Source organism: Telopea speciosissima, chromosome 10, assembly GCF_018873765.1.
Source record: "Telopea speciosissima isolate NSW1024214 ecotype Mountain lineage chromosome 10, Tspe_v1, whole genome shotgun sequence".
NCBI classification, from domain to species: domain Eukaryota; kingdom Viridiplantae; phylum Streptophyta; class Magnoliopsida; order Proteales; family Proteaceae; genus Telopea; species Telopea speciosissima.
The window spans coordinates 50,868,716-50,893,773 of record NC_057925.1 but is presented as its reverse complement, the minus strand read 5'-3'; the positions used below and the strand labels follow the sequence as shown (position 1 = coordinate 50,893,773).

Sequence of the window (25,058 nt, the reverse complement as noted above, 5' to 3'; positions counted from 1 at the left end):
GTTTCATCTTCCTTTACTCAGATAACTCGAACCAATCAAAGTAATCGTCTAGGCATGCCAACCAGTCGTGAAATGCCTGTGGATCATGTTTCTCATTGTACTCCTTCAGTTCGAGCTTGACCTTTTGTGTGTTGTTAGAGATTTAGAGCATCGATAGGATACATCATTTTCAGCATTGAAATAAGATCTCACATGGTCCTCAAAGGTAGGCTGTACCGTAGGAACCCTTGGTTGTTTCCTTACTATGCTCCTCTGGTTGTGGCGATGTACTGGGGACTATACCTGATATCTGCCCACACCTTCAGGTGGCAAGTTACTGTCTTGGGCAGGAGTAGATCTGTGATTCTCAAGTTGCTACAACCTCTTACTTAGAGTCTTCAGTTTAGTACAGAGCTGTTGAAAATCTCAATAACCCTTGCCATCGGATAAGGTGGATTAGGAAGTCTTAGTGAACCATTCTTTGCCATGCTTTGATACCACTTAATGTAGTACTGATTTGAATGCTCAAATCAGTAGTCGATAACAAAATCTTTAATCAAAGGAAGGTTCAGATTAGCGAGTTTATAAATAGCACAAAATCAGGTGGTTGGATGGTACTATAATTAAGGTCGAGTGTAAGGAATAGGGATGGGAAGGTTTGCTGAAAATCTGACCTCAATCGAATGGTTAGATTAGCATTTATGAGTGATTTCTAGTAGCAATAGGATTAGGGATAAAATAGTAATTTAACTATTGTAATTAGGGTTCAGAGGTTGAAGATAGATTGCAGGTTTTTAGACATGAAAATAATAGGTTCAGCAAATCAGAAATTGATTTTACTCTAGCAGCCAATACGCTGGTCAGAATTGACTTAAACTTGGAAGTGAGTTTCCCTTATAGGGTTCTTGAGATTCTTGTTAAATTTTCTGTCAAATCAGATGGCTGGTTTGCTTAATCTCAAAAATAAAGTGCTGCATATGAACTTCTAGAAGATGGAGTTCTAGTTGCAGAAAGTTTCAGAATAAAGTTTACCTGTTAATGGCTAAGACCTGAGATTAATAATGATAAACCAATAACCAGCAGTAGTAGTAAATCAAGAACACAAGATAGATCCACCCGGGCTTCTCATCGGAAGGTGTTGATCGGATTAAACACCAATCCCTTCCTCCTTGATCACACACAAGGATCTTCTAGTTGAAGAAAAACAGGTTGCAGCACCAGCTCTTTAGAGTTTTTAAAATTCGTGGTAAGAGAGAGAGCCCGCACATGGTTTTATTTATAAAGCAAAAGGCTGCCTTGAGTTGGATTTGGAAATCGCAACTCACTCAATTACATAGCACATTCACTCAAGTTTAGAAAACAGCAATGTAGACTTTAAGTATTACATAGCACATTCACTCAAGTCTAGAAAATAGGAATGTGGACTTTTAAGTGATGTGTACCCAAGTACTTAATAGCTAATTAAAATAGACGACTTAAATGAACCGACATTGGACCAATATGGATCATGGTTCAATTGCAAATTAAAACATAACAAGATTACAAGATATCAAAATAAACTAAGTATAAAAGCAACAAAAACATCAACAAGACTAGGCTGCGGTTTTGCTGGTTTGGCCTCTCTTGTTGGCCTTCCTCCTGCAGAAGTAGGTCTTCATGTCTACATCAAGTAGGTTGCAAATGGGTTTACTCAATCAAGTATCAATCAGATGGCACCATTGGAAGATATAAGGCCAGGTTGGTAGCATAGTTGTCAAGGCGTCCAGGCACCTTGGTTGCCTAGTTGGTGCCAGCTTATTTTTTCACCCTCTCCAACGCCTTGGGTTGCCTAGACGGCGCCATGACAATTATAGTTGGTAGCCAAAGTGGTGCAGATTTATCACCAAACTGGGCTTCTTTTATTAGGAATAAGCCAGGGTTGGGATATATACATGTTAGGCCTCTGAGCTCATGGGTTTTCTATGTAATAGGCCACTTTTATGGACCTAAAATATGGGTAATTAGGTTGCATACGGGAGTAGATGTTTAGTCCTATACTTAGTTTTATTTTCATGTTTTAAATTGAACGGTCCAAAGCTGGTTTGAACCAGTGGTTCAATTTAAGTGATTTTAGTAGTTTCTTTTAATTGTTTAGTTGGGCTGGATTAGGACTCTATTTTGAGTCTATTTCAGTTTTCTAGTCAATTTATGTTACCTAATAGGTTAAGGATTGGGTTAGGCCTTTCCTTTTTAGTGTAGGAGTCTAATTTTGAGTCTTTTACATAAGGGGGTAAAGTATTGAATACGAATTTGATTAATGAAAAAGTTTTTGCTTGCTGCCATAGCTGCTGCTTTGCTCTATTGAGTGTTGCCTTGTGAGTTATATCAAGGTGAAGGGACTGGTGGATCTCCAGTTGACCCCTTGCATCTCGTAGATCGGGAGGACCTATTACTTGTCTTCAAACTGCTGCCATTGAAGATCTACAACTCCAAGTAAGTAGTTTATATTATTAGCCATTATCCATCTTCTCCTAATCCTCTAAACCCAGCCCCATCGATCCCCATTGCCAAGACTCAATCCTTATTACCTTCCTCATCCACCATTAAACCTATAGATCCATTAGAACCCTAAAACTGCAACTATTCTTCTTCCCTTCTAGAAGGTCACATGCAAGGTGATTTTCATGGGAATTTTTCCCAGCCTAATCTAACCGTTAGAACCTGCTAAAATTTGATCAAATCTGCCTCAAACCCTAAGAGATTCGATCCAAATTTCATTACCATCCACCCAGTCGATTGTCTGAAATTACACTTACTCCTCTCCTATCCCTACTAGAAAACCTCTATAACTCCAAATTTAGCCATCTGATTTAGTTGTAACTTTCAGCATTTATTCCCCTCCACCCTGCTCATACTCAACCTAAATATTAAGTCCATTCAACCACCTGATTTCTTGTTATTATAAATCCTAGATTCCATCATCTTCCACCTTTCAAAACCCTAACCCTAGTTGCTGCCCAAACACATCTAACCTACTTCTAATCATCCAAAACTTATAAAACTTATTTCATTAGACTCCTCTACACCTGCCTAGCTTTACCATATAAGATACATCCCCATTTTTTTTTTTTGGGTGAATAAGAATTTCATTACCAAAAGGGAAAGGGAAACGGGGGGCCCCGAGGGAAGAAGGAAAAATAAAAGCTAGGCCCTAGCTTAGCTAGGGGCCAGCAGAAGCAACAAAAGAAACATTTGATAGGCCCCTGGAATCAACAATGAGTCTATTCCTTGGGGTATTAGAACAAGTAGGAGTGAGCGATAACTTTGCTTTAATTTCAAAGGAAATGGAATCCCAAATCTTCTGATTATGAGCGAGAGTTGGAGGTCCATTTCTTGATATTGCGCTCCATCCAAATGTGGTTGAGAGTTGCACAAAAAGCTAATTTGCCGACTGAGTCGCAAATAGAGTGGCCAGCAAAGGTCATGTCAATCCAGATCCATTCCCTTGAGAAAAGGAGGATTCTTCTGCGGGAAGGCCAGCACTTAGACAAGATTCCTTTCCAGATGGCAGCAGCAGTAGGGCATTCAAAGAAAAGATGATCCGAGTCTTCAATATTATTCCAACAAAGACAACAAGTAGGAGAGACTAAGATCTGTCTAGAGCAAAGGAAAGCCTGAGTTGGGAGGCAATTGTTGAAGATTCTCTAGGCGGTGAAGCAGTAACGAGGGATGTGATGCTTGAACCAGAGAAGCTTGCGCCATGGGGCCAAAGGGCCATTCAGCCGGATGAGATTCCGGGCGGCCTTGGCTGAAAAGGAGCAAGAATTGTTGGTCTTCTAGGTAACACAGTCACCTCTAGATGTAGGCCTTTTGGTAATGGTATGCAGCTCATTTTAGATGAGACCGAGGGAGGAGGATGAGGATGGGGGAGGAGCCCAGCCAGCTTGATCAATGATGTCAGCCACTAAGGAAAGCCTGTTGAGACCTGAAGCATAAATGGTTCTTGGAGTGACCAAGTGGAGAAGAATTCCCATGGGGTGTTAGTGGTCCAACCACAAGTAGGAGAAAAGCCCATCACCAATACTGAAGCGAATGACTTGGAGGACCAGATGATGACAAGCGAGGATCTTCCACCAGACCCAAGAGGCATCATATAAGGCTGAAGCAGTCTAGATAGAGTCCTGGCGAAGAAGACCTGAATATAACCAGTCAACCCAGATACTTTTCTACTTAGAGGCTATCTTCCAAATGAGCTTGATGATGCCTGCAGAATTCACTTCTTTTGTTTTATGAATGCCTAGACCGCCTTCTTTTTTGGGGAGACACACAGCTGCCCAACTGATAGGATAAAGGAATCTAGCTGATTCATTGCCCTTCCAAAGAAAAGAGGCCATGAGGGACTCCAGAGATTTAATAACAGATTGAGGGAGCCCAAAGATGCCTGACCAATATATATAAGACGATTCCAGAACTGATCTGATGAGGACCAATCTGCCAGCATAGGATAGAAGCTTGCACTTCTAAAGCTGGAGCCTCTTCCTAATAAGATTAAGCATAGGGCTGCAGTGGTGAGCTGATAGTCTTGTCGGGATCAAAGGGAGGCCCAGGTATTTGACTGGAAGGTGGCCTTTGAGAATGCCAGATTTCTCCAGGAAGGCTGATTTGTCTAGCTCTGAAACCCTCGCAAAGAATAGCAGGGACTTGGCAGGATTGATGCACAGACCTGAGAGCTCATGGAAGTGCTGGAGACAGAGCATGATGGACTCAAGCGAGGTAATCGAGGCCTTAGAGAAAAACATCAATTTATCAGCAAAGGCTAAGTGAGTAAGCTTGAGAGCTTTATATTTGGCCATCGGAGTGATAAGCATCTGATCAGTGCTAATTTGGATATCTCTGAAAAGAACTTCCAAAGCCAAGGTAAATAAGTAAGGGGAGAGAGGACAGCCTTGACGAATGCCCACTGAAGCACCAAAGTAGCCTGCCAAGCTGCCATTAACTAGAACCGAGAACATTGGGGACGGGATGTTAGAGGAAATCCAGTTGACAAAGACCATAGGAAACCCCATCTTGATCATGACTTGAGCAATAAAATCCCACCTGAGCGAGTTAAAGGTCTTATGAATATCAATCTTCATAAGGATAGAAGGAGCATGGTTTTTCTTGTCAAAGCCTCTCATTATGTCATTGCACAAAAGGATGTTGTTCGCAATATTTCTTCCAGGAATAAAGGCAGATTGGTTGTCACTGACTAGTGGGTCCACAACACCTTTTAGTCTTCTAGCAAGAATCTTGGCTATAAACTTGTAAAGCAGGTTGCAGAGGCCAATGGGCCTGAAGTCATTCATGACATTTGCCCCTTCCTTTTTAGGGATGAGACAAAAAAAAGTGTGGTTGATGCTCTTGATCTGATTGGGATTGAAGAAGAACCTCTCAATGGCGGCAATGAGGTCAATTTTGATGATATCTCAGTAGGCTAAAATGAATCCCATGCTAAAACCATCAGGGCCCGGAGCATCATTCACCTTGAGGGAGTGTATTGCTGCTACAATTTCCTCTTCATTTGGAATGGCACACAAAAAAGCATGCAGCTCTGGGGCAACAAACTTGTTGAGCAAGTGGTCAAGGATGGGAGAATGATTCACCTGATGGCTGGTGAATAAGTCTTTAAAATGTTGAACAGCCAAGGCTTTGATGCCATCAACTGAAGTGACAAGAGAACCATCCGGGCGAGAAAGCTGAGAAATAGAGTTTGCATTGGCTCTTGCTTTCACAGACCGTTGAAAGTAGGCAGTATTCAAGTCACCCAGATCCAGCCACTTGATTCTAGACTTTTGCTTAAGAAAACTTTCTTCCCTAGCAAGCAAAGAAGAAAGCTCAATAGAAGTCTCTTTCTCTTCTACAGCAAGGGGGCCATTATGTAAGTCAGATTGTAACCGAAGCTGAATGGAAGCCAACTTGTCTTTGCAATCAGCCACCTGGAGAGTAATGTTCCCAAAGGTATTGAGGTTCCAAACCTTGAGAGCAGCCTTGACATTTTTGAGTCTTTTTGAGAAAGCAAGAAGGGGACTGGAGAAGGAAAAAACAGGCTTGTTCCAGGCTTCAAGAACTAGGGGCAGAAATGAAGGGTGAGAGGACCACATATCGAAGTATTTGAAAGGTTTAGGGCCAAATGAAGAGAAGGTTGGATGGTTAGGGAAATAGGAGAGTGATCAGAGATACCCGGGTTGTCAAAATGAGCATGAGAAGAGGGGAAAGAGGTCAGCCACTCTTCATTAATAAGAACTCTGTCCAGTTTACAGGCAATACGATTGGAACCTGCTCTTTTGTTGGACCAAGTAAGAGGAAAACCAGTCCAACTGAGATCATTTGCCCTTAAATCATCAATACACTTATTGAAGGAGGTCACAACATCCATATCCACATGATCCTCACCTTGCTTTTCATTGCTGTACCGGATGACGTTGAAGTCACCTCCCAAGCCCTAAGGATGGGTCACAGAGAGGGAGGCCATGGATCGAAGATCAGTCCATAAAGAGGATCTAAGAACATGGCAATTGTGGGCATAGACCACAGTGAAGAAGGAAAAACAGCCTTGACAATCCGAGAAGGAAGTGTGCAGGAACTGAGACAAGGAGAAAGAAAGGGAGATGGAAATTTTGGTGGGATCCCAAATGATCCAAATTCTGCCATTGGGATGGGAGGAATAATTGGAGAGCAAGGACCAACCAGGGGCACTGGAGGAAAGAATTTTAAGACAGTTTTGCTCTTTGATATGAGTTTTCAGAAGACAGCAGAAGTAGGAGTGAGAGGAGCGAATGCGGGATCGAACAACAGCTTATTTCGAGGGAGAATTCAGTCCTCGAGAATTCCAAATGGTACCAATAATCATGAGGGAAGAGGATGCAGGGGCATCGATGACTCAAGGAGCTGAGACAGGACTGAGCGAGACCTTGTTTTGCTATGATGGTGACGCCTATAGGATCTATAGAGGGGGGAGACAGAGGTGATAGGAGGTGGATGAGGTTTTCTGGTAGCTGTTAGAGGCGTGGAAATGGGGATATCGGGTGAAGGGGAAGATGAAACAGTCAGGTTAGGAATGAGATCCGAGCCCGACCCAGCAGAAGAGGGATAAGTTAAATGGGTTAAAACGGAAGGACCCGTCTAAGGTAGATGGGTATCCACTTGAGAACTGAAAGTGACAGGAGAGGGGCCAACAGGTAAAGTGGAGGGGTCCACAGAGGTAGCTGCATCAGGCAAAGACAAAAAGGTTCCTTTGGCAGCAGAGGCTAAAGTCGAGATTGAGGCGCAGACACCAGAGTCCAAGGGGAGATTTCCCAAAGCAAGGGTCTCCGTCGGGGGGGGGGGGCAGAGGAGCTCGATGACTCGACTAGAGCTTGGAATGGAAAGATCTTCCGTAGCAGCATCAGTCATCCTTGACCTGCTCCGAGGAATAACCTCAAAAAGAGGCTTTCGGCGTAAGAGACGATCTCCAAATCGTCAGAGTTCTCCAGCAGACTGAATCGATTCTGTGGGTCTCTTCCATACTGGGGCTTCGACAGCGACAGGATCTTAGAGTTCTGATTGGCAGACTTCTCCACAGGCTGAAAGTTCCGGTGCCAGTACCTGGTTCTCGGCCTGCCTCGAGAGAGGGATCTGTGCCGAGGAAGACAATGAGCAGTCTCTGCAACGACACGTTTAGTAGCTGGGGTAGCTCCATTGTGAGCGGTATTCAATGGGTTTCTCACAGCATCGTTCTCTTCAGCAACCACCCCAGGACCTGAGATTTCAGAGGCGGAGGGAACAACATCAACAGAATCCTTTCCTACCGGAGTACAGTGATGGGAATCGTGTCCAAACACATTGCATACTAGGCATTGGGGGGCTTCCAATCGTAATGAACTTCTTGTTTAAAGGAGTAGTCGTCTCCTTCAAGGATAGTGATGAAGGCAGGGAGGGACTCATGCACAGAGACTTCTACACAAATTCTCGCATAAGCCAAACGATCCTTGCGCTTGGTTCTCGCATCGGAAAACAAAGGTTTGCCTAGAACAAAGCCAACGTAGTTGAGCCCATCGGTACACCAGAAGTGAAGAGGCAGTCTTGGTAACGAAATCCATAGAGGAATAGTGGATAGGTCCATTCTCCTAAACTACAATTGTCTATGCCATTGACGGAGGAAGATAGGCTTCTTCCCCACAAGCCAGAGACCACGTTCGGGGGCGTGAGACTTGTCCAGAGGAGAGGAGAATTTGAAAATGAAAAATCCGTTGTCTAGCAAGAAGGTGTCCAAGGTCCCCTGTGGCCGCCATTGCTTAGACAGAGAAGTCTTGACAACAAGGAAGGGTGGTCGAGAGCCCAAGAAGTTCCCAACCAGGCAATTCTCCCAGAGCAGCGCTTCATCTACAAGCAAATCAGCAGGGCACAAAGCCACTTTAGAGGATCCCATGGAAGAGGGGGCCACAAAACGTAGAGGAAGTCCATCAGAGCCAGCAGAGGAGCTATTGGAGAACAGAGAGGACCAGGGAGCAAGTTGGGGAGCAGGTAGAGAAACAGTCGATGGAGGATGAGAGGAGGGGGGAGGGGGAGAGGGAGGAGGGGAAACAGCAGGGGAAGGAGACGGCATGCCTCAAGGGAGAAGAGACAAACCAGGGAGTGAGGGGTCAGTCTTGCAGGGAGCTCCGGCAGGGAGAGAGACGGGGAGGCATCCGGTAGAAAAGAAAGTCCGATATTATACATCCCCATTACCCTAACCCTAACCCTAAATTGACCTAAAACCTCAATTCTGCCCCATCGAACCAGTAGCTCAACAGATTCTGGTTTGTTTGGCTCCTAGTAGGTCTCCTACCTATCTAGGACTACATTACAAAGGATATAGTCAAGTATATGGAATTGACTATCAGGAGACATTTGCTCCAGTGGCTTTGCACAACTCGATAGGAGTCCTTTTATCAATGACTGCCAACTAGGACTGGCCATTGTATCAGTTGGATGTAAAGAATGCATTTCTTCGTAGGGTCTTAGTAGAGGAAGTGTATATGTAAGTCACTTTGGGCTTCAAGTTTCCTACAACTGAAGGTAAAGTGTGCCACCTTATGAAAGCTCTCTACAGTCTGAAATAGTCTCCAAAGGCTTGGTTTGAAAGGTTTAGATAGGCTATTATGAATAATGGATACACACAAAGTCAAGCTGACCATACACTGTTCATCTGTCAAGGTAGTGGTAATATTACAACCCTAATTATCTGTGTGGATGTTATTGTAGTAACTGGGAATGACCGAGAGGAAAAAAAGAGACTGAAATCCTACTTAGCTCCACAGTTTGAGATTGAGGACCTTGGTCCCTTGAAATACTTCTTGGGAATTGAATTGTCAAGGTAAAAAAAGGGCATAAATATTTGTCAGAGAAAATTTGTGTTGGACCTTCTAAAGGAGACAGTTATTGGGTTGTAAACCCGTCGGCTCACCTGTTGGTTAAAATTATAAACTAGGTGATGACGATGGTCGTCCTTTAGTTGATGCAGGGAAGTTGATCTATCTCTTCCTTACTCGTCTACATATTGCTTATGCTGTTGGGGTAGTGAGTCAGGTCATGCACACGCCTATGAGTGGGCATTTATTTGTTTTGTGTATTGTAATCTTAGTTACTTGAAGTCCATCCAGGGAAAAAACTATTGTTCACTAGACATGACCATATGAAAATCGAGGGGTTCACTAAAGCTGATCGGGCAGGCTCTGTTGCGGATGGAAGGTCTACATCAGGATATTACACCCCTTTGTATGTAGGAACCAGGTTACCTGAAGAAGGAAAAAGCAATTTGTGGTGTCTAAATCAAGTGCAGAGTCAGAATTTAGAGCCATGACACATGGAGTCTGTGAACTCCTATGGTTCAAGAAAGTAGTTCAAGAATTGGGGTTTGAGACTGAGGGCTCCATGCAGTTGTATTGTGACAACAAGGCTGCCATTAGCATAGCTCATAATCTTGTGCAACATGATTCTATGAAACATATTGAAGTTAATCGATACTTCATCAAGGAAAATATTGATTTCAGTTACATTTGCACTCCCTTTGTGAAAACAGGTAATCAACTAGCTAATGTGTTCACCAAAAGAATCAACTCATTGCAGTCCCATACCCTCTTGAGCAAGCTGGGTGTATATGACATTTTAACTTCAGCTTGAGGGGGAGTGTTAGAGTACAAATTATGAGGGTAGAATGGGGAATACACACATATGTGTATTACATGCTAGTAAAGGGCATTTATGTAATCCTACTTTTATTTTATCTAATGTGTGAATATAGAGCAGAGGAATCAATGCCCCATAACTCTTTTCTGCACAACCTCTTCTTATTCCTCTTCCTCCTTTCCTCTTCTTGACTTCTATTATTGTTGTAGCAGACTACAAGTGCAAACTATGAAAATAGAGTACAAAAGGGGAAAAAATGTAAATAAATGAAGAAACTGTGATAGAACTTTTTACCCAGAACATAGTTGTCAAATGTCAAGGCGTCTAGCGCCTTGGTTGCCTTGTGGGTGTCACCTTGCGTCCAAGCCTCCTCCAACGCCTTGGGTCGTCTAAACACCGTGATACTATGCACCAGAAGTCATAGATAAGAGGGCAAAAGGTTAAAAGGTTTTGGCACATAGACTTGGTTCAAGGCTAAAATCTTTAACGTAGGTGTCAACACATGATGCCCCAATTAAATTTGGTTGAAATTTGAAGATTGCAGTAGCTGCACTGATCAGTCAAAATCAATGTTGCATGGACTCTTGTCCATGCTGAAAACATCAAAGTCCCACATTCTGATGGATTCCTCGGTTCCTTCTCTTCTTTTTCCCGTTTGTTAGAATATATTTAGCAAATGATGCACATATATAATGAATTCCATCTTTTCCTGTGAAAGTTTGTAAGAGGGCCATAACTTGGTGCAAGTCTTGCTTCTGCTGGCTGCTAGGAGGAGTGGATTGAAAACATTTCTAATCTTTGGTCATTTTCCCATAAAAAGTTTCTAGGTGATAAAGTAAATCATCTACTTTCATTTATAAGCTGTATGAATGATTTGTTCGCAAGATATATGACTTTAATAATAAACTCTGATTCTAGATGACCTTCCGAATCTATGCTTTTCATTTCACCAATCAAACTATCCTGACTTTCATATTTAGCATACATGCAATGCGCCGATCAAAATGCTGATATGGGATGTTTTGGTGGCAGAGAACATAGATGGAGGGGAATATTTGTTTGCATTCCGAATGCTGATGGTACTTTTCCGTAGAGAGCTCTCATTCATGGATGCAATCTACCTTTGGGAGGTGAGAAGCAGCTGTTAATAGAGTTGAAGTGCTGCTTAGGAAATGGGTTCTATTCAATTTAGAAGCCTTTGCTTTTAGACCTTATGCCTTGACGGTTGAAGATTTCATCTTCTCCACTCCCTGCTCCTTCACACCCCCCCAAATGAAGCATGATTCTCTATTTTCTTTTCAAACTTGTTGCTCGTCTCTTTTTTTTTTGAAGACCTTATTTCCTCCATAGTCACATGGCAGTTATTGTTTCGGGTTTAGATACTCATTATTATTGTGATTGGAAGTAATAAAGATTGATTTCAGTTGATGTGGGCTATGGAATATAATCCAAACATCTTCTCACAATATGAGGACCCAAGCACAACTACGAATAACGGTGCCGCATCCAAGGGAAAAGACAAGCCGCTAAAGCAATATGGCAAATTTGAGAGGAAAATTGTAAAGAGTAGTTCACTTGATCAACAAGCTGCTTTGTCTGTTTTCCTTATGGCGGGTGTTCTTGAGGCCAAGAATAAGCGTTTGTTGAAGGAGGCTACCGGTCTGGATGATGTTGTCCAGGTCTCTCTCTCTCTCTCTCTCTCTCTCTCTCTCTCTCTTGTGTGTCTTTTTCTCCTGGTGTGTATGTATAGATGTAAATGAATGGACGATACTCTCATGGATGTACATCCACATAAATCTGACAGTATGGCTTTCTTATCAGATCCTGAATGATATAACTGGAAATTTAGATGCAAAAAAGGCATGTCGTGAGGCATTGAAGGTCCACAAGAAGTACTTGAGCAAGGAAAGTTCCATTCTTCTCAATTTTTAAAATTTTATACCGTTAAAGTTGAGAAATAGTTTCTATTTTTTTAATATAGACGGGATTTTGCAAATTCAATCATCTTATGGTGTATTGTTGTGTGCAGGCTAAGAAATCATAGGTAGTGTTTCAAGCCATCACTTTGTTTCAGGACTTCTTGACACTAATTTAGCTGTAGTTGCTTACCACAAAAAAGAAGACTATCACTGAAGAAATCAACACCACACTGGGGTTTTCTTTTCTTGCCTTTTTGTTTGTAAATTTTTTTTCATCTTTGTTGTCATGATAAGCAGGTTTCTCCATTTTTATTTTAATTTTTTTGGGATATTATTTTATTTGACATCTCTCTGAATTTGAAGTATGTAAAATTGAAGCTAGTAGGATACACAAGAAACCACATAATAATAATAATAATTGTAATAATAATAATAATAATAATTGTACTAATAATAAGGCAAGGGTTCTCTGAGCCACCAGGGTATCCTACACCCTTTCACAGAGAATAATTAAATCTTATCTTTTAGGAAAATAGAAAAAAGAAAAAAGAAAAATTTCTGTGAGGGCGAGTAGGAAACCCCAAAGGGTCAGAGATACTTTTCCCTAATAATAATTATGAACTGTTGGTGTTGAGCACCGAAAAAGTGAATGAACTGTTGGTTTCCTGGATGACTGAATCTTATCTTTCCCTGAGGGTATTACTGAAATGCCCTTATACACTGAGTTCTTTTGTTTGAGTTTAATCCAAGCTTTTTTCCCTCCAAATACCCCATATTAAGATCAGTTAGCTAAATAAGTCTCCTTTGTGCTGTGCTGGGTTCAAGTGCCTTTTGAGTTATGAACTGTTGTACTATCCATCCTCCTAATTGCCTCATAGTATAAATAGATTAGATTTTCTTCCTTGTCACTGTGCCTATTGAAGTATAATGTTTCACTATTTGTCATATTGTCGTACATGAGTTAGTCCATGCGATAGAGGACCAAGCAAACATCTCATTGATACAATTTCTACTTAAAATGGTTTCTTTTGAGATAACTAGTTTCTTCCCATACATACTATGAGTTCTAACACTCATAGAAACATGCATCTTGCCTTTTCTTGGGATCTCCCATTTATTTTTCCCCCTCTTACCATCTGATGTTGTATCGTTGTTTCTTTTCTATCCCCCTTCCTAATTTTGATAGTTGTTTCTTCCCCGTTGTTATTTTGATGTATAAATTTTTTTGATATTTGGTAGTTGTTTTCCACCCTGCCTTAGCTTTATTTTTTTGATAAGAACCCTCCTTAGTTTATTATGTATCATCATTTTGATAATTTGTTGTCTTAGTTTGGGGATGCCCCAGTGGTTAGCCTTTTTGGCTGTTGCATTATGTTATGCTCTTTCTTTTAACATATTTCCCTTCACACTAAATATTAGGGAGAAAGAATGCCACCACACCGCCCTTGTGCCTTGACACAAGGGCCCACAAAATGACCTCCACACCCCTGATCATTTTTGGGGTTCTAGGGGGTGTGGCGGTCATTTTGTGCACCCCTATGTCAGGGCGTAGTGGCTGTTTATGCTGCACGACCAGGTGGCATTCTCTTTCCCTATACCATTTATAGGGCTGATCCGGGCTGGCTTCAAATCGAAGCCTCACCAAGGCTTAGCCCAGCTCGAATCCAAGTTTTGAAATCTCAGCCTTAGACCAGGCCTGTGTTAGAGTCAGATTCGCCAACTCCATTTAGTTGTGATAAGGTTGAGTTGTTGTTTTGGTGACATTGTTTTAGTGTCTTAAATGATGCCACCTCTCATATAAGCTAATTGGTGGATTTTTGCAATCCTCTGGTTCTCACGCTGAGTTCACCTTTTCATGAATTGAAAAAAAGGGGATTAAAAAAAAAGTAATATACTCATATAAATTAAGGAATTATAACTTGACTGTTTATATCTAATGTTTCAAAACTTTTATAACATCCAACATTAATGCATATTATATTTCAAAACCTATTATAAGTTCCAAGAGATATCATTCAAAATACAATTCTAAATTCATACATCATTTGAAAAAAAAAAAAAATAGTCCAAAGCCTTACTGAACAATGTGACTTGGCTATAGTGTTGTTCATTGTTGTCAATACAATCAATACACTTTTAGAATGATGCATGTTCAATTCGAGTTGGGAATCAATGTTTTAGAAACCCTTTTCAGCAATTGGTTTGTAGCTCAACTTCGGGGTTTGTGCATTGAACATGAATTCAAAGGTGATAGCATGAGAAGTATAGCCCTCCAAGTTAGATTTACGTTGATGAAAGAATCAGGTTGACCAGAGCTTGGCAGAGAGAGATATGGTCACTTAAATAAGTCATAGTTCAACAAGTCTAAGTTCTCAACCAAAAAAAGAAAAAGAAAAAAAAACGAAAAAATGTTTTAAACATGTTTAAAAGGGGAATGTGTGCCATTGCAAAACGTGATTACATCAATTAAAAACCGGAATATGTTTCTGCTAACCATGTTTTGGGCAACTAATTTTTGGATATTTGGGTTAGTTGTAAATCTAATGGATTGATTACATGTTAAATTCCATACTTGAACTTAATCAAATACCCTCCTATTTTTGTTCATGCGTCTTTTGAGATTTTCAAAGCATTTTGCCATTTGATGAATTTTGTTCAAGCTTAAATTTGACATGTAAATTGGAGACCTTGGGTCTATCAATACACAAAATTTGAGCTGTATCTGATTTGCCACCAAGTAGAAATTTGGGCAATCGGTCGTGAGACCTTTAGCCTTTCTTTGGTCTTATAATTATCATTGGCTATTAAAGGCAACAGTGTAACGGTAACCACCATGAATCCTCAGACTCCTTTGTAACTTCAACTTGGAATTTGGGGCACTCTAATAAGTATCTGATTTCACATTGTTGCAGTCTCACTCAACTCGATTCAGATCCTTTGTAAGTTATGAGCCTGCCACGTGTTAAAGGATCATAACTTATGTCCCTGTTTTTTTATAATAAAACTATTTTTTTACATTTTTATCCCTGTCTGTACAGCTGGATCAGATCGATATCGGGATCGGTCTTGGCCGATACCGATTTGATCAAGCCAAAATCGGCCGATCCGATCCAATACCTCAAACCATGGGGGGAAGGCATTTGTCACGATTAATATAGGGATTTTCTTATTGACACCCCTGAGGAATCTAACACATTTTTTAAAATTCAATGAGGGTAAATATTGTTAGGGGAAAAGATCTCTACTTGGTGGTTTTTCCTACGCCCTCTCATAGGGCATCGTGAGATGACACCTCTGCCCCCTGAGTAGATACCCAAGCGTGCATTGGCCCATACTTGGTGGCATAGTAAACACCACCAAGTAGAGATCTTTTTCCCATATTGTTATTTCACATGTACATTTGAAAAATGAGGAAGAGTTTATTGTGGGGGAGGCAATGCTCTTGTGTGCGTTAAGGCATCAATAATAAGACCCATTTTAGCCTTTCATGGGGGTAGTATGGTCATTTTGCTCCCTTGTGTCTGGGCGTGGGTACTTCACCTTCACAGTAAGCATTTCTCCTTAAAAATATATATATGTATATAATAATAACGGCTTTTGATAATGACAAAATAATAAATTAGTTTCAATTAATTTAAAAAAAAAATCTTTTTGGAAAAGAGATCGCTATCTCATTGTGTAGCACTAGCATCAATGCAGGGGCAAGAACCATGTCTAGCATTCTTTTTCCCAATCTTTTTATACCTCTAATGTAAAGAACTTTTCGAGTAAGACAAGGGACAAATACAAACAGGTGCTAGATTCTAAATGCTTTACCCCAAACAAAAAGGTTCAAAATACACGACAAAGTTTTTAAGGTTCACTTCACTCTCGTAGAGTTCACAAGCCCCTATGAGATTTTAATATAGGGCTGATGTTCTCTGTGCCGCAGTGCAACATGTGCCCAGACACATGGGCTTGCCATTCAGTGGGGTAGGGTAGTCATTTCGCCCACCCCCCATGTGTCTGGGCGCAGCCTGTGCCCCCAGCGCAAAGAACATTTGGCATTTAATATATTACCTAAAATACCCTTCGTGTGCATCCGAAGCCCCACGGTGAATGGATTCTCATTCATTAAACTTGGGTCCCACCTATAAACGTATCATTTAGACTAGAGCTGCAATAGGGTCGGATTGGGTTAGGCCTTTTAAAACCCTAGCCCAATCCTGAGTCCCTTTAGCTGGGCCTAGGCCCAACCCGGCCCTGACTCAGGGCCAGAAAAATTCAAACCTGACCCGCCCTCAGGGTCGGGCGGGGCCGGACTGACCCTGATTGGCCTAAGCCATGGGGAGGGATGGAGATGCATGGGCTGGGCAAGCTGGGAAAGGAAGATGCATGGGCTTGCTAGGCTGGGAATAAGAAGAAAAGAAAGAAGGAAGAAGGAAGAAGAAAGAACAAGAACAAGAACAAAAAATAGAGGACAGGACGGGTTGGGCCGAGAACAAGAACAAAAACAAAAAATAGAGGATAGGGTCGGGTTGGCCCGAGCCGGGGCTCCCGAGGCCTCAACCCTGATCCAGTCCGACCCTGACTCAGAGCCAGAAATTCCTGACTCTGGCCCGCCCTCAACGTCAAGATATCTCCACCCAAGCCCTGTACGGACTCAGGGCGGCTTCAGGCCTTCAGGGCCAAACTTGCACCCCTTATTATATTTTAGACATTCCGAGATACGTGCGAACAACAAACTTTTGACGCTTCCTCTAAACTACAACATTACATTCGAAGAACGTGGCAAGAGATTTCTCTCTCTTCATGAAAAGCACCTGTTAGTGTTACGAGAGCTGGGGGTTCTTCTGTATTTGAATTGAATCTGATTCTCCAGACAATCCAGTCCTTCTCAATCTTAATCTAGTTGACTTCCGTTTCTCTTTATTGATCTATAATCTGTTCAAAAAGATTTTCTGTCTCAATTGGGTAAGTCATTTTGGGCAATCTTCATTCATCATTTCCTTCGACTTCGGATCAGAGGGAAGGTTCGATCTCTCGTTTTGTTTGATTCAACGAACTAAGTTTTCTGAGGGTCGTGAAACAGTGTAATCACTCGGTAATTATCTCTGTTTCTTTGGATTTCTTTTGGTAGAATTATTGTATATTTAAATGAAGCTTTAATCTCCTTAAATGCCTGAACGTTTCACTCCTTGGATGTCTAGGACAGAGATGAATTTAAGATGTTTGGCTTCGAATTCTAATTTTCTTTTGATGTTGGGCACCCCATTATTGCTAGATCTGATAGAATTGATGGCTCATAATATGTAGATCCTTGGTGTAGACCTGCAGTTTTCGTGTATTATCCGTTTTCAACCCCTCAATTGCACCTATGGTGGAATGGGAGTTTCTGCCTTAGCTCCTTTTGTGCTTGTTGATGCCTATATCTGACTATCAGCTTTAAATTTTTTAATCACTTATGGTGTCTTTTCAGGATGCATTGACCAGCATTTTAACCTGTCATTTCTAATTTAGGCCTTTGTTGATTAGCCGATGCTTATTCCCCGGATACCCGTCATTGCTTTGATTGACAATTCTTGTAATTCTCCTACTAAAGAAATGGATTTCCGAAATTATGTCCCCTCCTGTTTTATTTTGGTGCAAACCAAATTTGATCTTCAAGAATTTAACTCTGTGGATATAATGTGTTTTCATCAATGGTTTCCCTTTGATCCCTCTGGATTTCATACCTATCGGTATCCGCACAATGCACCCACTGAATATGCTGGTCTAGTAAGTTCTGAATTCAGTTCCTATTGATACCTCAGGGCAGGCTCAAAGTCCATCTTCAACTGCTTTATGACTAACTCACTAACCACTCCCCTGCTTCTTCCTCACCAAATTTATTAAAAGAAAAGGGAAAGAAAAACAAAATATTTTCTCCAGTATATGTTGCCTTTCTTTCTGCTCCATGCTTTGTGTGATCAGAATCTTTTGATGCAATATTAAAATTGATCTGCATTCCATTAAGTGCAGAAATTGTAACAATGGAGGGGACCGTTTTCACCCCTTGTTTGGAAGGAATGAAACATGTGAAGTCTGAAAATGGGGAAATGCTGACCAAGCCTTTCTTGGAAGTTTGCAAGCTCATATTGCCAGTTTTAGGTACGATCTTTCAATTGTCAGTTATAGAGTCGCTTGTTTGTTGTGACTTCACCATGTTTTAAGTGCCATAAATTTTCCGACTGTAATAGTTTGAGGACAATGTCTAGTGCTTTTATCTTATTTTAATGCCAAGTGCCAATGGACTTCTATATTAGGCTTAATATTATCTTCTTATGCTTTGCATAGATACTTAAAACTTATATTGCACTCCCATTATATTTTGAGTGTCACTTTGATTTTTCTTTATGAAGAATACTCTTTTCTTTTCTACAAGTAATATTTTATTACATTTGAAATGCATGTTCCGATACTGCAGTCAAAGATTAAGTCAAGAAACGCATACCAAAAGCAGTTTCCATGTTAAGAAAAATATTTTAGCTACAAATTGGACTTTTATTTGGACGGTGGGAGGAAGAAAATGAACTCAAATCTTTAGGAAATAATAGAGTTTCAAGTATGGCTGGCAACAGAGATTAGGTCTTGGATCAAGTGAAATTTGAAATGAAGGGTTTATTAGGGATTTCCTAGTGACTGGTTGGAATTGGATTGAGTTCTCTTCAATCTTAATGGTCCAAGTTGTTATGGTGGTTTTCTTGGAGACAGTTGAATTCTTAAATCAAGATTCCAATTGGTTGGGCTTCGATTGTGTAGTTTTGATGAATTGGAAGTGTTGATGTTCTTTTGAACGAGAAAACTTTGGGCTTCCTATGCTGGTCATGTAGTGCTCCCCTGCATTTTTTATGGGCAGATGCTTTGTACCAGACACAATGAATTAAAGTTATAGACGAAGTTGCTTACAGGCCTCTATATGTGATTATACCAACTCATATTTTGAATAGACTAGCATTTTTCTAATCAAATTTTGATAATAAATATCAAGTCCCATTACAATAAGATACCCTGCTGGAAATCACAACCAACACCCAAGACTACCCTTAATGACTAGAGTTCTTATAATTCATGCCATCAGAACTTCTGGACTGCTACCAAAAGTAAAGAAATCTTTAACTTAATCTCATAATGATTCAATAAATCAAAAAGTACTTTAAGCTACAATGTTCCATCTAGACCCTAGGGCATGAAATAAAAAATGAACCAAATTGGCCGCAGAACCAAATAAGTTGATAAATGCTATGCTATAGTGATATGTACACTTGTAAATGAATCAATTCTATACAAATAAGTTGCAAACTGCTTTTGAAATGCAGCTGTGAGTGTGAAAACAGCGTCAATTCTCTATTGCTAAGGTGCACTTTTCTTCTCTAGTATACTACAGATCTAACAAATGCTGAAGGATTTGCTGTCCCATTGCTAATCAGTAACTTTTTCACTCTTGAATAGTGTAGAGATGTACTTGGTTTAGGCTTTTCTTTTTCCCGGGTTCTACAGCTTCACAACATTATAGACTATCAGTTTAACTGTGTTAAATTACATGTTGTATCATGGAGGATATGCACCAAATTCTCCCTTAAAACAGAAAATTCTAAGTTCTTGTTGAAGCATGATTTATAAACTGAAGTATGATTGATTGTTTACAATGCCAGATAAATTTGGAGCTGCTATGTCGCTCGTAAAAAATGATATTGGTGGTAATATTTCGGTAAGATAATATTTTCTTATGCATTGCCTTGACTGATGTTCTTTCAATATGTTCCTTGTATCCACTATTTGATGGTTTATTTAAATTGCTATTTGAAGGATATTAATGAAGCTGGTATAGGATGTAAATAACCAATACACTTTATTACCACGGTTAGCAAAGTAATATTGGTCTTTGGCTTTGTGATGTCATTTATTTCCCATTGTTATTAAAATGAATGTTCCCACCACCAATAAGAAAGGACCCCATGTAGCATTCACTGGTCAAAAACTCATCATGTTAGCTTTTGCAACTTCAAAGATCGTCTTCTTTTGCAACTGTTAAGACAATCCCATGTTAGGATTGGGGTTTTCACGTGAGTACATGCATGTACAACCTTGGGGGTGGCAAGAGCAGGGGACTGGAGTGAGAATTTTCTCCTTTTCAGGATCTGAAAATTTTCCATGTTTGTTCAGTTGTGCAAGAGGATACATTCTCTTTGTCCTAAACAGTTGGGATAGAATTATGAGATTGTAGTGTGAGACATCCTCATAATATACGCAGAGAGGGTGGGCCTTGGTGCAACGGTAAGGTTTCTCCATTGTGACCAAGAGGTCACGGGTTCGAGTCTGGAAACTGCCTCTCCGCGAAAGCAGGGGTAAGGCTGCATACATTATGATCCTCCCCAGACCCCACAGTGGCGGGAGCCTCGTGCACTGGGTACACCCATTTTTTTTGTTGTGCAAGACATAGGAACAGAACAGAATGGGGTGGGCAGGATTATCGCCATTTCAACTGTACTTAAAGCATGATACCCATTTGGGGTAGGTGTTGGGCAGCTTGGTTCTGTCCCTTATACTAGCAGTTTATATGAATAACTCCAGCATTCAGTAATGATTTTCTGCAAGATCATGCTTGGTTGGGTAGACTAACTGTGGTCTTTCATGTACTTGTCTTGAAAATGAAGAAGAACAATAAAACAGAGAAGAAATGCTTTGTTATGAATTATGACATATGTACCTTTCTTGAACGTGGTGATTTTGAGGAAGAAGTGGTTTCTATCTTGTCTGTTCCCATTCTTTGACTCTTTAAGACTAGATTCTTAGGTTTAAAACCAGCTTTTTTATGATATGACATAACTAGTCACTGCTTTTTCCCATGTTGGCCAGTCTCTAGTCTGGTCTAACAAAAGAACAGGCGCCTAAGTGTGGTCTGCAGCTTTTCATCTCTATGAACTAGAAAACCTTTTATGGGCTTGGACATGATTTGTCCCAGGATCGACTGATCCTTTCAGTGGATCAGCCAATCTGGGCTAGCGACATTTGGATTGGTCTAACCTGGTTCAGATTCAGGTCAGATGATCCTAAAAATGTTTGTTGGGAGTTTTTTGTTTTGTTTTCGAGCTATTCTAGCATTCTTGATTATATAAATTTCTGGAGTTTTTTATTTTTTATTTATTTTTTTACTTCAACTAATTATCCCTGTTTATTTGTCTTCCAGAGGTTGGAGGCTAAATATTTATCCAATCCTACAGAATTCAATCACTTATACAGTATGGTACAAGCTGAGGTACAAACTAAAACGGCAAAAAGTTCATCCAGCTGTACCAATGGTCTTCTATGGTTGACAAGGTAAGAGGCAATGTCTGCCCCAAAAATATGCCGATTTTGGACATTACATTTTTTTGCATATGTAAGGCTTGTAACTAAATGTTAGTTACTTGGCGCGTTGGTCAAGTGCTCACTTTCTGAACGCTTGGTCACGGGTTCAAGTCCTGGATACATCCCCTTTGGAAATAGGGGCAAGGCTGTGTACATTTGACCCTCCCAGGACCCTGCTAAATGCAGGAGCCTTGTGCACTGGGTACGGCCTTTTTAGGCTTGTAACTATATGTATCTTGTTATTCATAACATGTGTTACCTACATTTGCACAGATGAACCTCGTGCACATTTATTTGTGTGTATGCTTTATTACTATGTGAAAATGGTGAGATTGAACGTATAAAATTCAGACTTTGCTGATGACTTTTCAGGGCAATGGATTTCTTGGTTGCACTGTTTCGCAACTTAATGGAGCATCCAGATTGGACCATGTCTCAAGCTTGCACTGATTCTTACAACAAGACCCTGAAGAAATGGCATGGCTGGCTTGCCAGTTCAAGTTTCACTGTACCTCTCATCCTTATGAAACTTTGTTCCATATTATATGTTTTCATACAGTATATACTCAATATTTTCCTTTTTTAGAAAGTGTTGAGATCTCTATTAGCCTTAGATAAATTTCTGACCTTCCTGTTTTTGGTTTTGAAACTGTTCTGTGTGATAAGTAGTCTGCATATGGCTCACTGTAGATCCGCCATCATTCTTTTTTCTCAAAGCCTCTTCCTTCCATTTTGGCCTACACTCTTTTTCTCCACTGCATTAAGCATTGTCATTAGAACAAAAAATACTCTTTTTCTTGTGTAAATTTTCCTATTTGTCTGAATGTTTATCCAAAACTAACTGTGGTCTGATGACTAATGGCTAGAATTAATTTTACATGACTTTCTGATAAAAAGGAGATACTGGTATTATGTTGCTCTGTTTCATCTTTTGGTTACTCAATTGCAGGTTGCCATGAAACTAGCTCCAGATAGGAAGAAGTTCATGGAGGTGATTGGGGGTACAGGTGATATCAATGCTGACATTGAAAAATTCTATTCAACGTTCTCTCCATTTCTTGAAGAAAATCACAAGTTCTTGGTAAGATATTCCATTTTATGGGCTTGACTAATTTCTGCTGATAACATATTGGTTGAATTCTGCATATAAAGGAAAGTGCGATCCTAAAATCTATCAGCACACCTGTTTTGTCTAAGCTCGCCCTTTATTAAATCTGTCAAAAGAAGAGAGATGAATGTGATAATAGGATTTCAGAGAATTCTTATTTGTCCTAGATCTAATTTTTTCATGAGTTAACACTATGGTCAAAGTCTATATTGATATTATAGTAGCCAGACAAATATTTATAACTTAACTGCACCTTATCCCAACTAAATGGAGTCGGCTACACAGATTGTGTTTTGCCATTCTATTCAAAGCTATACTTGGTGTCTTTTTGAAGACACAGGGATAAGGCATGGGGTATGCCAGGGAATATGGAATTGAGTAGGATATGGATGAGGGAAAGTGAGATAAGTAGGTTATTTTGCTGGATGGAAAGGGAAGCCACAGAATCGTAAAATGAGTGACGTAAGTGGCTGGAATAGTTATCGTTGAGGCAGGCAGAGAGAACATCCTTGAAGGCAAATATTAATTTAAATTCCATTTAGTTGGCTAACGATTTATATTTCCAGTATGACTTTTTTCATTTTCTTGTTCCATATCTTTTGCTGCAGGCTAGTGTTGGCATGGACAGCCTGAAAGCTTCCTAATTACCAAGAGAAGCCTGATGATAACCGGATCTAGCTTTTGCGTTTTTGCTTCATTTATTTCATGGAATCCTGAAAAGTCCTGTAAACCTTAAAGAACAAAACTAAGTATTGCCACCCTCAATGCAATTTTTTCTATTTAATTCCTGTGTAGCTGTTACAGAAATTTCTTCAATTTTTATAGGATAAATTTGAATATATTTTCAATTACTTTACCCCTATTCATCTTCACATTTTGGCTGGCTAGAAAATGCTGCCAGAGAAGGGGGGGGAATGGGAATTTATTTCCTGCCAGGTTCCCTGCCCCGTCCAGTTGTCTAGTTCCTCTCATAGGGGGGGGGGGGTGAAAATGACAACTTAACCACACGGGCAATGTGTTCGGACAGGTGGTTAGGTCGTCATTTCCGCCCCTCTATGAGAGGAACCGGACAACTGGTACCGGGCAGGGAACCTGAGAGGATAATGATTCGGGGGATTGGTTTTTCCATCTTTGGAGGCAATAGAAGCACCCTTTGTAAAAAGAAATAAAAACAAATTTCATTAATTAGTGGAATCAAAATCAAAAGGGAAAATGGTTCCTACATGCTTGGTGTAGGAAACAATTCCCACCCTCTGACCATCTTCGGACATGTGGACGGTTTTTCGACCGTTGCATAGGGAGGTCATGGTCTGGATTAGCCAAATACTCCTAAAATATCCTCATCCATGTATTGGCATAGATTCTCATATATGTCTGTGGATGCCTACAGAAGACCATTACTATGCACTTTCCATAGCCTAGGATCTTTCAAAACTCTATTTATGATGGAATTGGATCTTTCAAAACTCTATTTATCATATGTCAAATTTTCGTTTTTGGTAAATAGAAGTCTATTGATGAAAAAGCATTGCATGGTAGCCAAGGCTTCTTTTACACACAAATCATATGGCAAACTTTGATGGACTGGAATTGAACATGTGAGTAGTGGATTTATATTTTAGTAATATCTTTCCTTTTATCCTTCTCCTTCTCCAAGTGAGGGGGACTGAGGTTATGGTTGCTTCATATGTGAAAAAAAAAAATGGGACTAATATTGAAGACAACGAACAAAAATTTTAGTGTTTTTGTTTAGTAGCAGACCAAATTTATGATCTATGAATAATATATGGCCTAATAAAAAAAAAATAAAAACTAGACTCGATGAGTTTCACATGGATCAGGCAAAAACACCAGTGAATGAAAACTTGGATTGATTCGGACATAGTCCGGTCATTTTTTAAATCCTGGGTGAGTCTTCTTGACTCCTGATCAAGTTTCATGTTTTTTTTACTCGACTCGAATGGCTTGCCCGAGTCAAAACCTAATTTTCCAACTATGATACATACATGAATTATATATATGGTCACATATGGGGTGGTGCCATGCATACAATTGCCATCATCTCAAATTATTTCCCTTCTAGCCGGTGCATGCATTTAAACTGAAATAGGGTCAGTGGAATCGGCCAATCCGAATAGGAATCTAGGGCTGAATACGTTTAATGCTGAAATTCAAAATTCATTTTGGAATTGATCATGAATACATGGGAGGGGATCATTGTCAAGCTTTGTGGCCCCTGCCCAGCATGGGGCCAATGAGAGCTTGCTTGGGAACATCCAACAAGGGTGAGATTTTTTAAATCAAATGAAGTGTGGGGGTGGGGTGGTCATTTTCATCCTTTCTGTGTCTGGACACAGGCGCCACACAGCCTGGCAACCTACTTTTTCACTGATTGTATTTAGATCTTTATTTTTTAGTATCTTTTCCCCTTCTTTTAATCAATAAAATAGCAGCAAATAATGAAACTTCTATGTTGTAACAAAAGATCCACTAGAATTTTGAATAAGAGAGACTCACTT

The 25,058-nt window shown here is 40.3% G+C and overlaps 2 protein-coding genes across 9 annotated transcripts in view; both read left to right on the top strand.

Moving 5' to 3' along the window:
* Positions 1-12,251, top strand: part of LOC122642346 (GTPase-activating protein gyp7-like) — a 49,481-nt gene extending 37,230 nt beyond the window's left edge. For 5 of the 6 annotated variants that reach the window (XM_043835784.1, XM_043835787.1, XM_043835783.1 and 2 more), the window contains 4 exons: positions 11,176-11,273; positions 11,568-11,822; positions 11,965-12,048; positions 12,173-12,251. In XM_043835784.1, coding sequence (XP_043691719.1) covers positions 11,176-11,273; positions 11,568-11,822; positions 11,965-12,048; positions 12,173-12,187 — 452 coding nt within the window. In that variant the 3' untranslated portion in view covers positions 12,188-12,251. Of the gene's footprint in view, positions 1-11,175; positions 11,274-11,567; positions 11,823-11,893; positions 12,049-12,172 lie in introns of those variants that run through there. The other variant, XM_043835786.1, reaches the window with a different exon arrangement.
* LOC122642348 (glycolipid transfer protein 1-like) lies at positions 346-23,323 on the top strand. 3 transcript variants are annotated; one of them, XM_043835790.1, is made up of 8 exons: positions 346-350; positions 15,337-15,342; positions 18,058-18,191; positions 19,736-19,791; positions 21,271-21,401; positions 21,804-21,939; positions 22,381-22,512; positions 23,148-23,323. In XM_043835790.1, exons 3-8 carry the CDS (start codon positions 18,074-18,076, stop codon positions 23,181-23,183), a joined length of 609 nt encoding a protein of 202 aa, XP_043691725.1. In that variant the 5' UTR covers positions 346-350; positions 15,337-15,342; positions 18,058-18,073; the 3' UTR covers positions 23,184-23,323. The 3 variants fall into 3 exon arrangements, with proteins under 3 accessions (XP_043691725.1, XP_043691724.1, XP_043691723.1); XM_043835789.1 differs by lacking the exons at positions 346-350; positions 15,337-15,342 and adding an exon at positions 16,852-16,929; XM_043835788.1 differs by lacking the exons at positions 346-350; positions 15,337-15,342 and adding an exon at positions 17,797-17,819 and having other exon boundaries at positions 18,063-18,191.
* The last annotated feature ends 1,735 nt before the right edge of the window (positions 23,324-25,058 follow it).

Coding starts and splice junctions, on each gene's coding strand:
- LOC122642348 (XM_043835790.1), top strand. CDS start 18,074: ATGGAGGGGACCGTTTTCACCCCTTGTTTGGAAGGAATGAAACATGTG. Junction 18,192..19,735: donor GCTCATATTGCCAGTTTTAG/GTACGATCTTTC, acceptor TTACAATGCCAG/ATAAATTTGGAGCTGCTATG. Junction 22,513..23,147: donor AAGAAAATCACAAGTTCTTG/GTAAGATATTCC, acceptor CTTTTGCTGCAG/GCTAGTGTTGGCATGGACAG.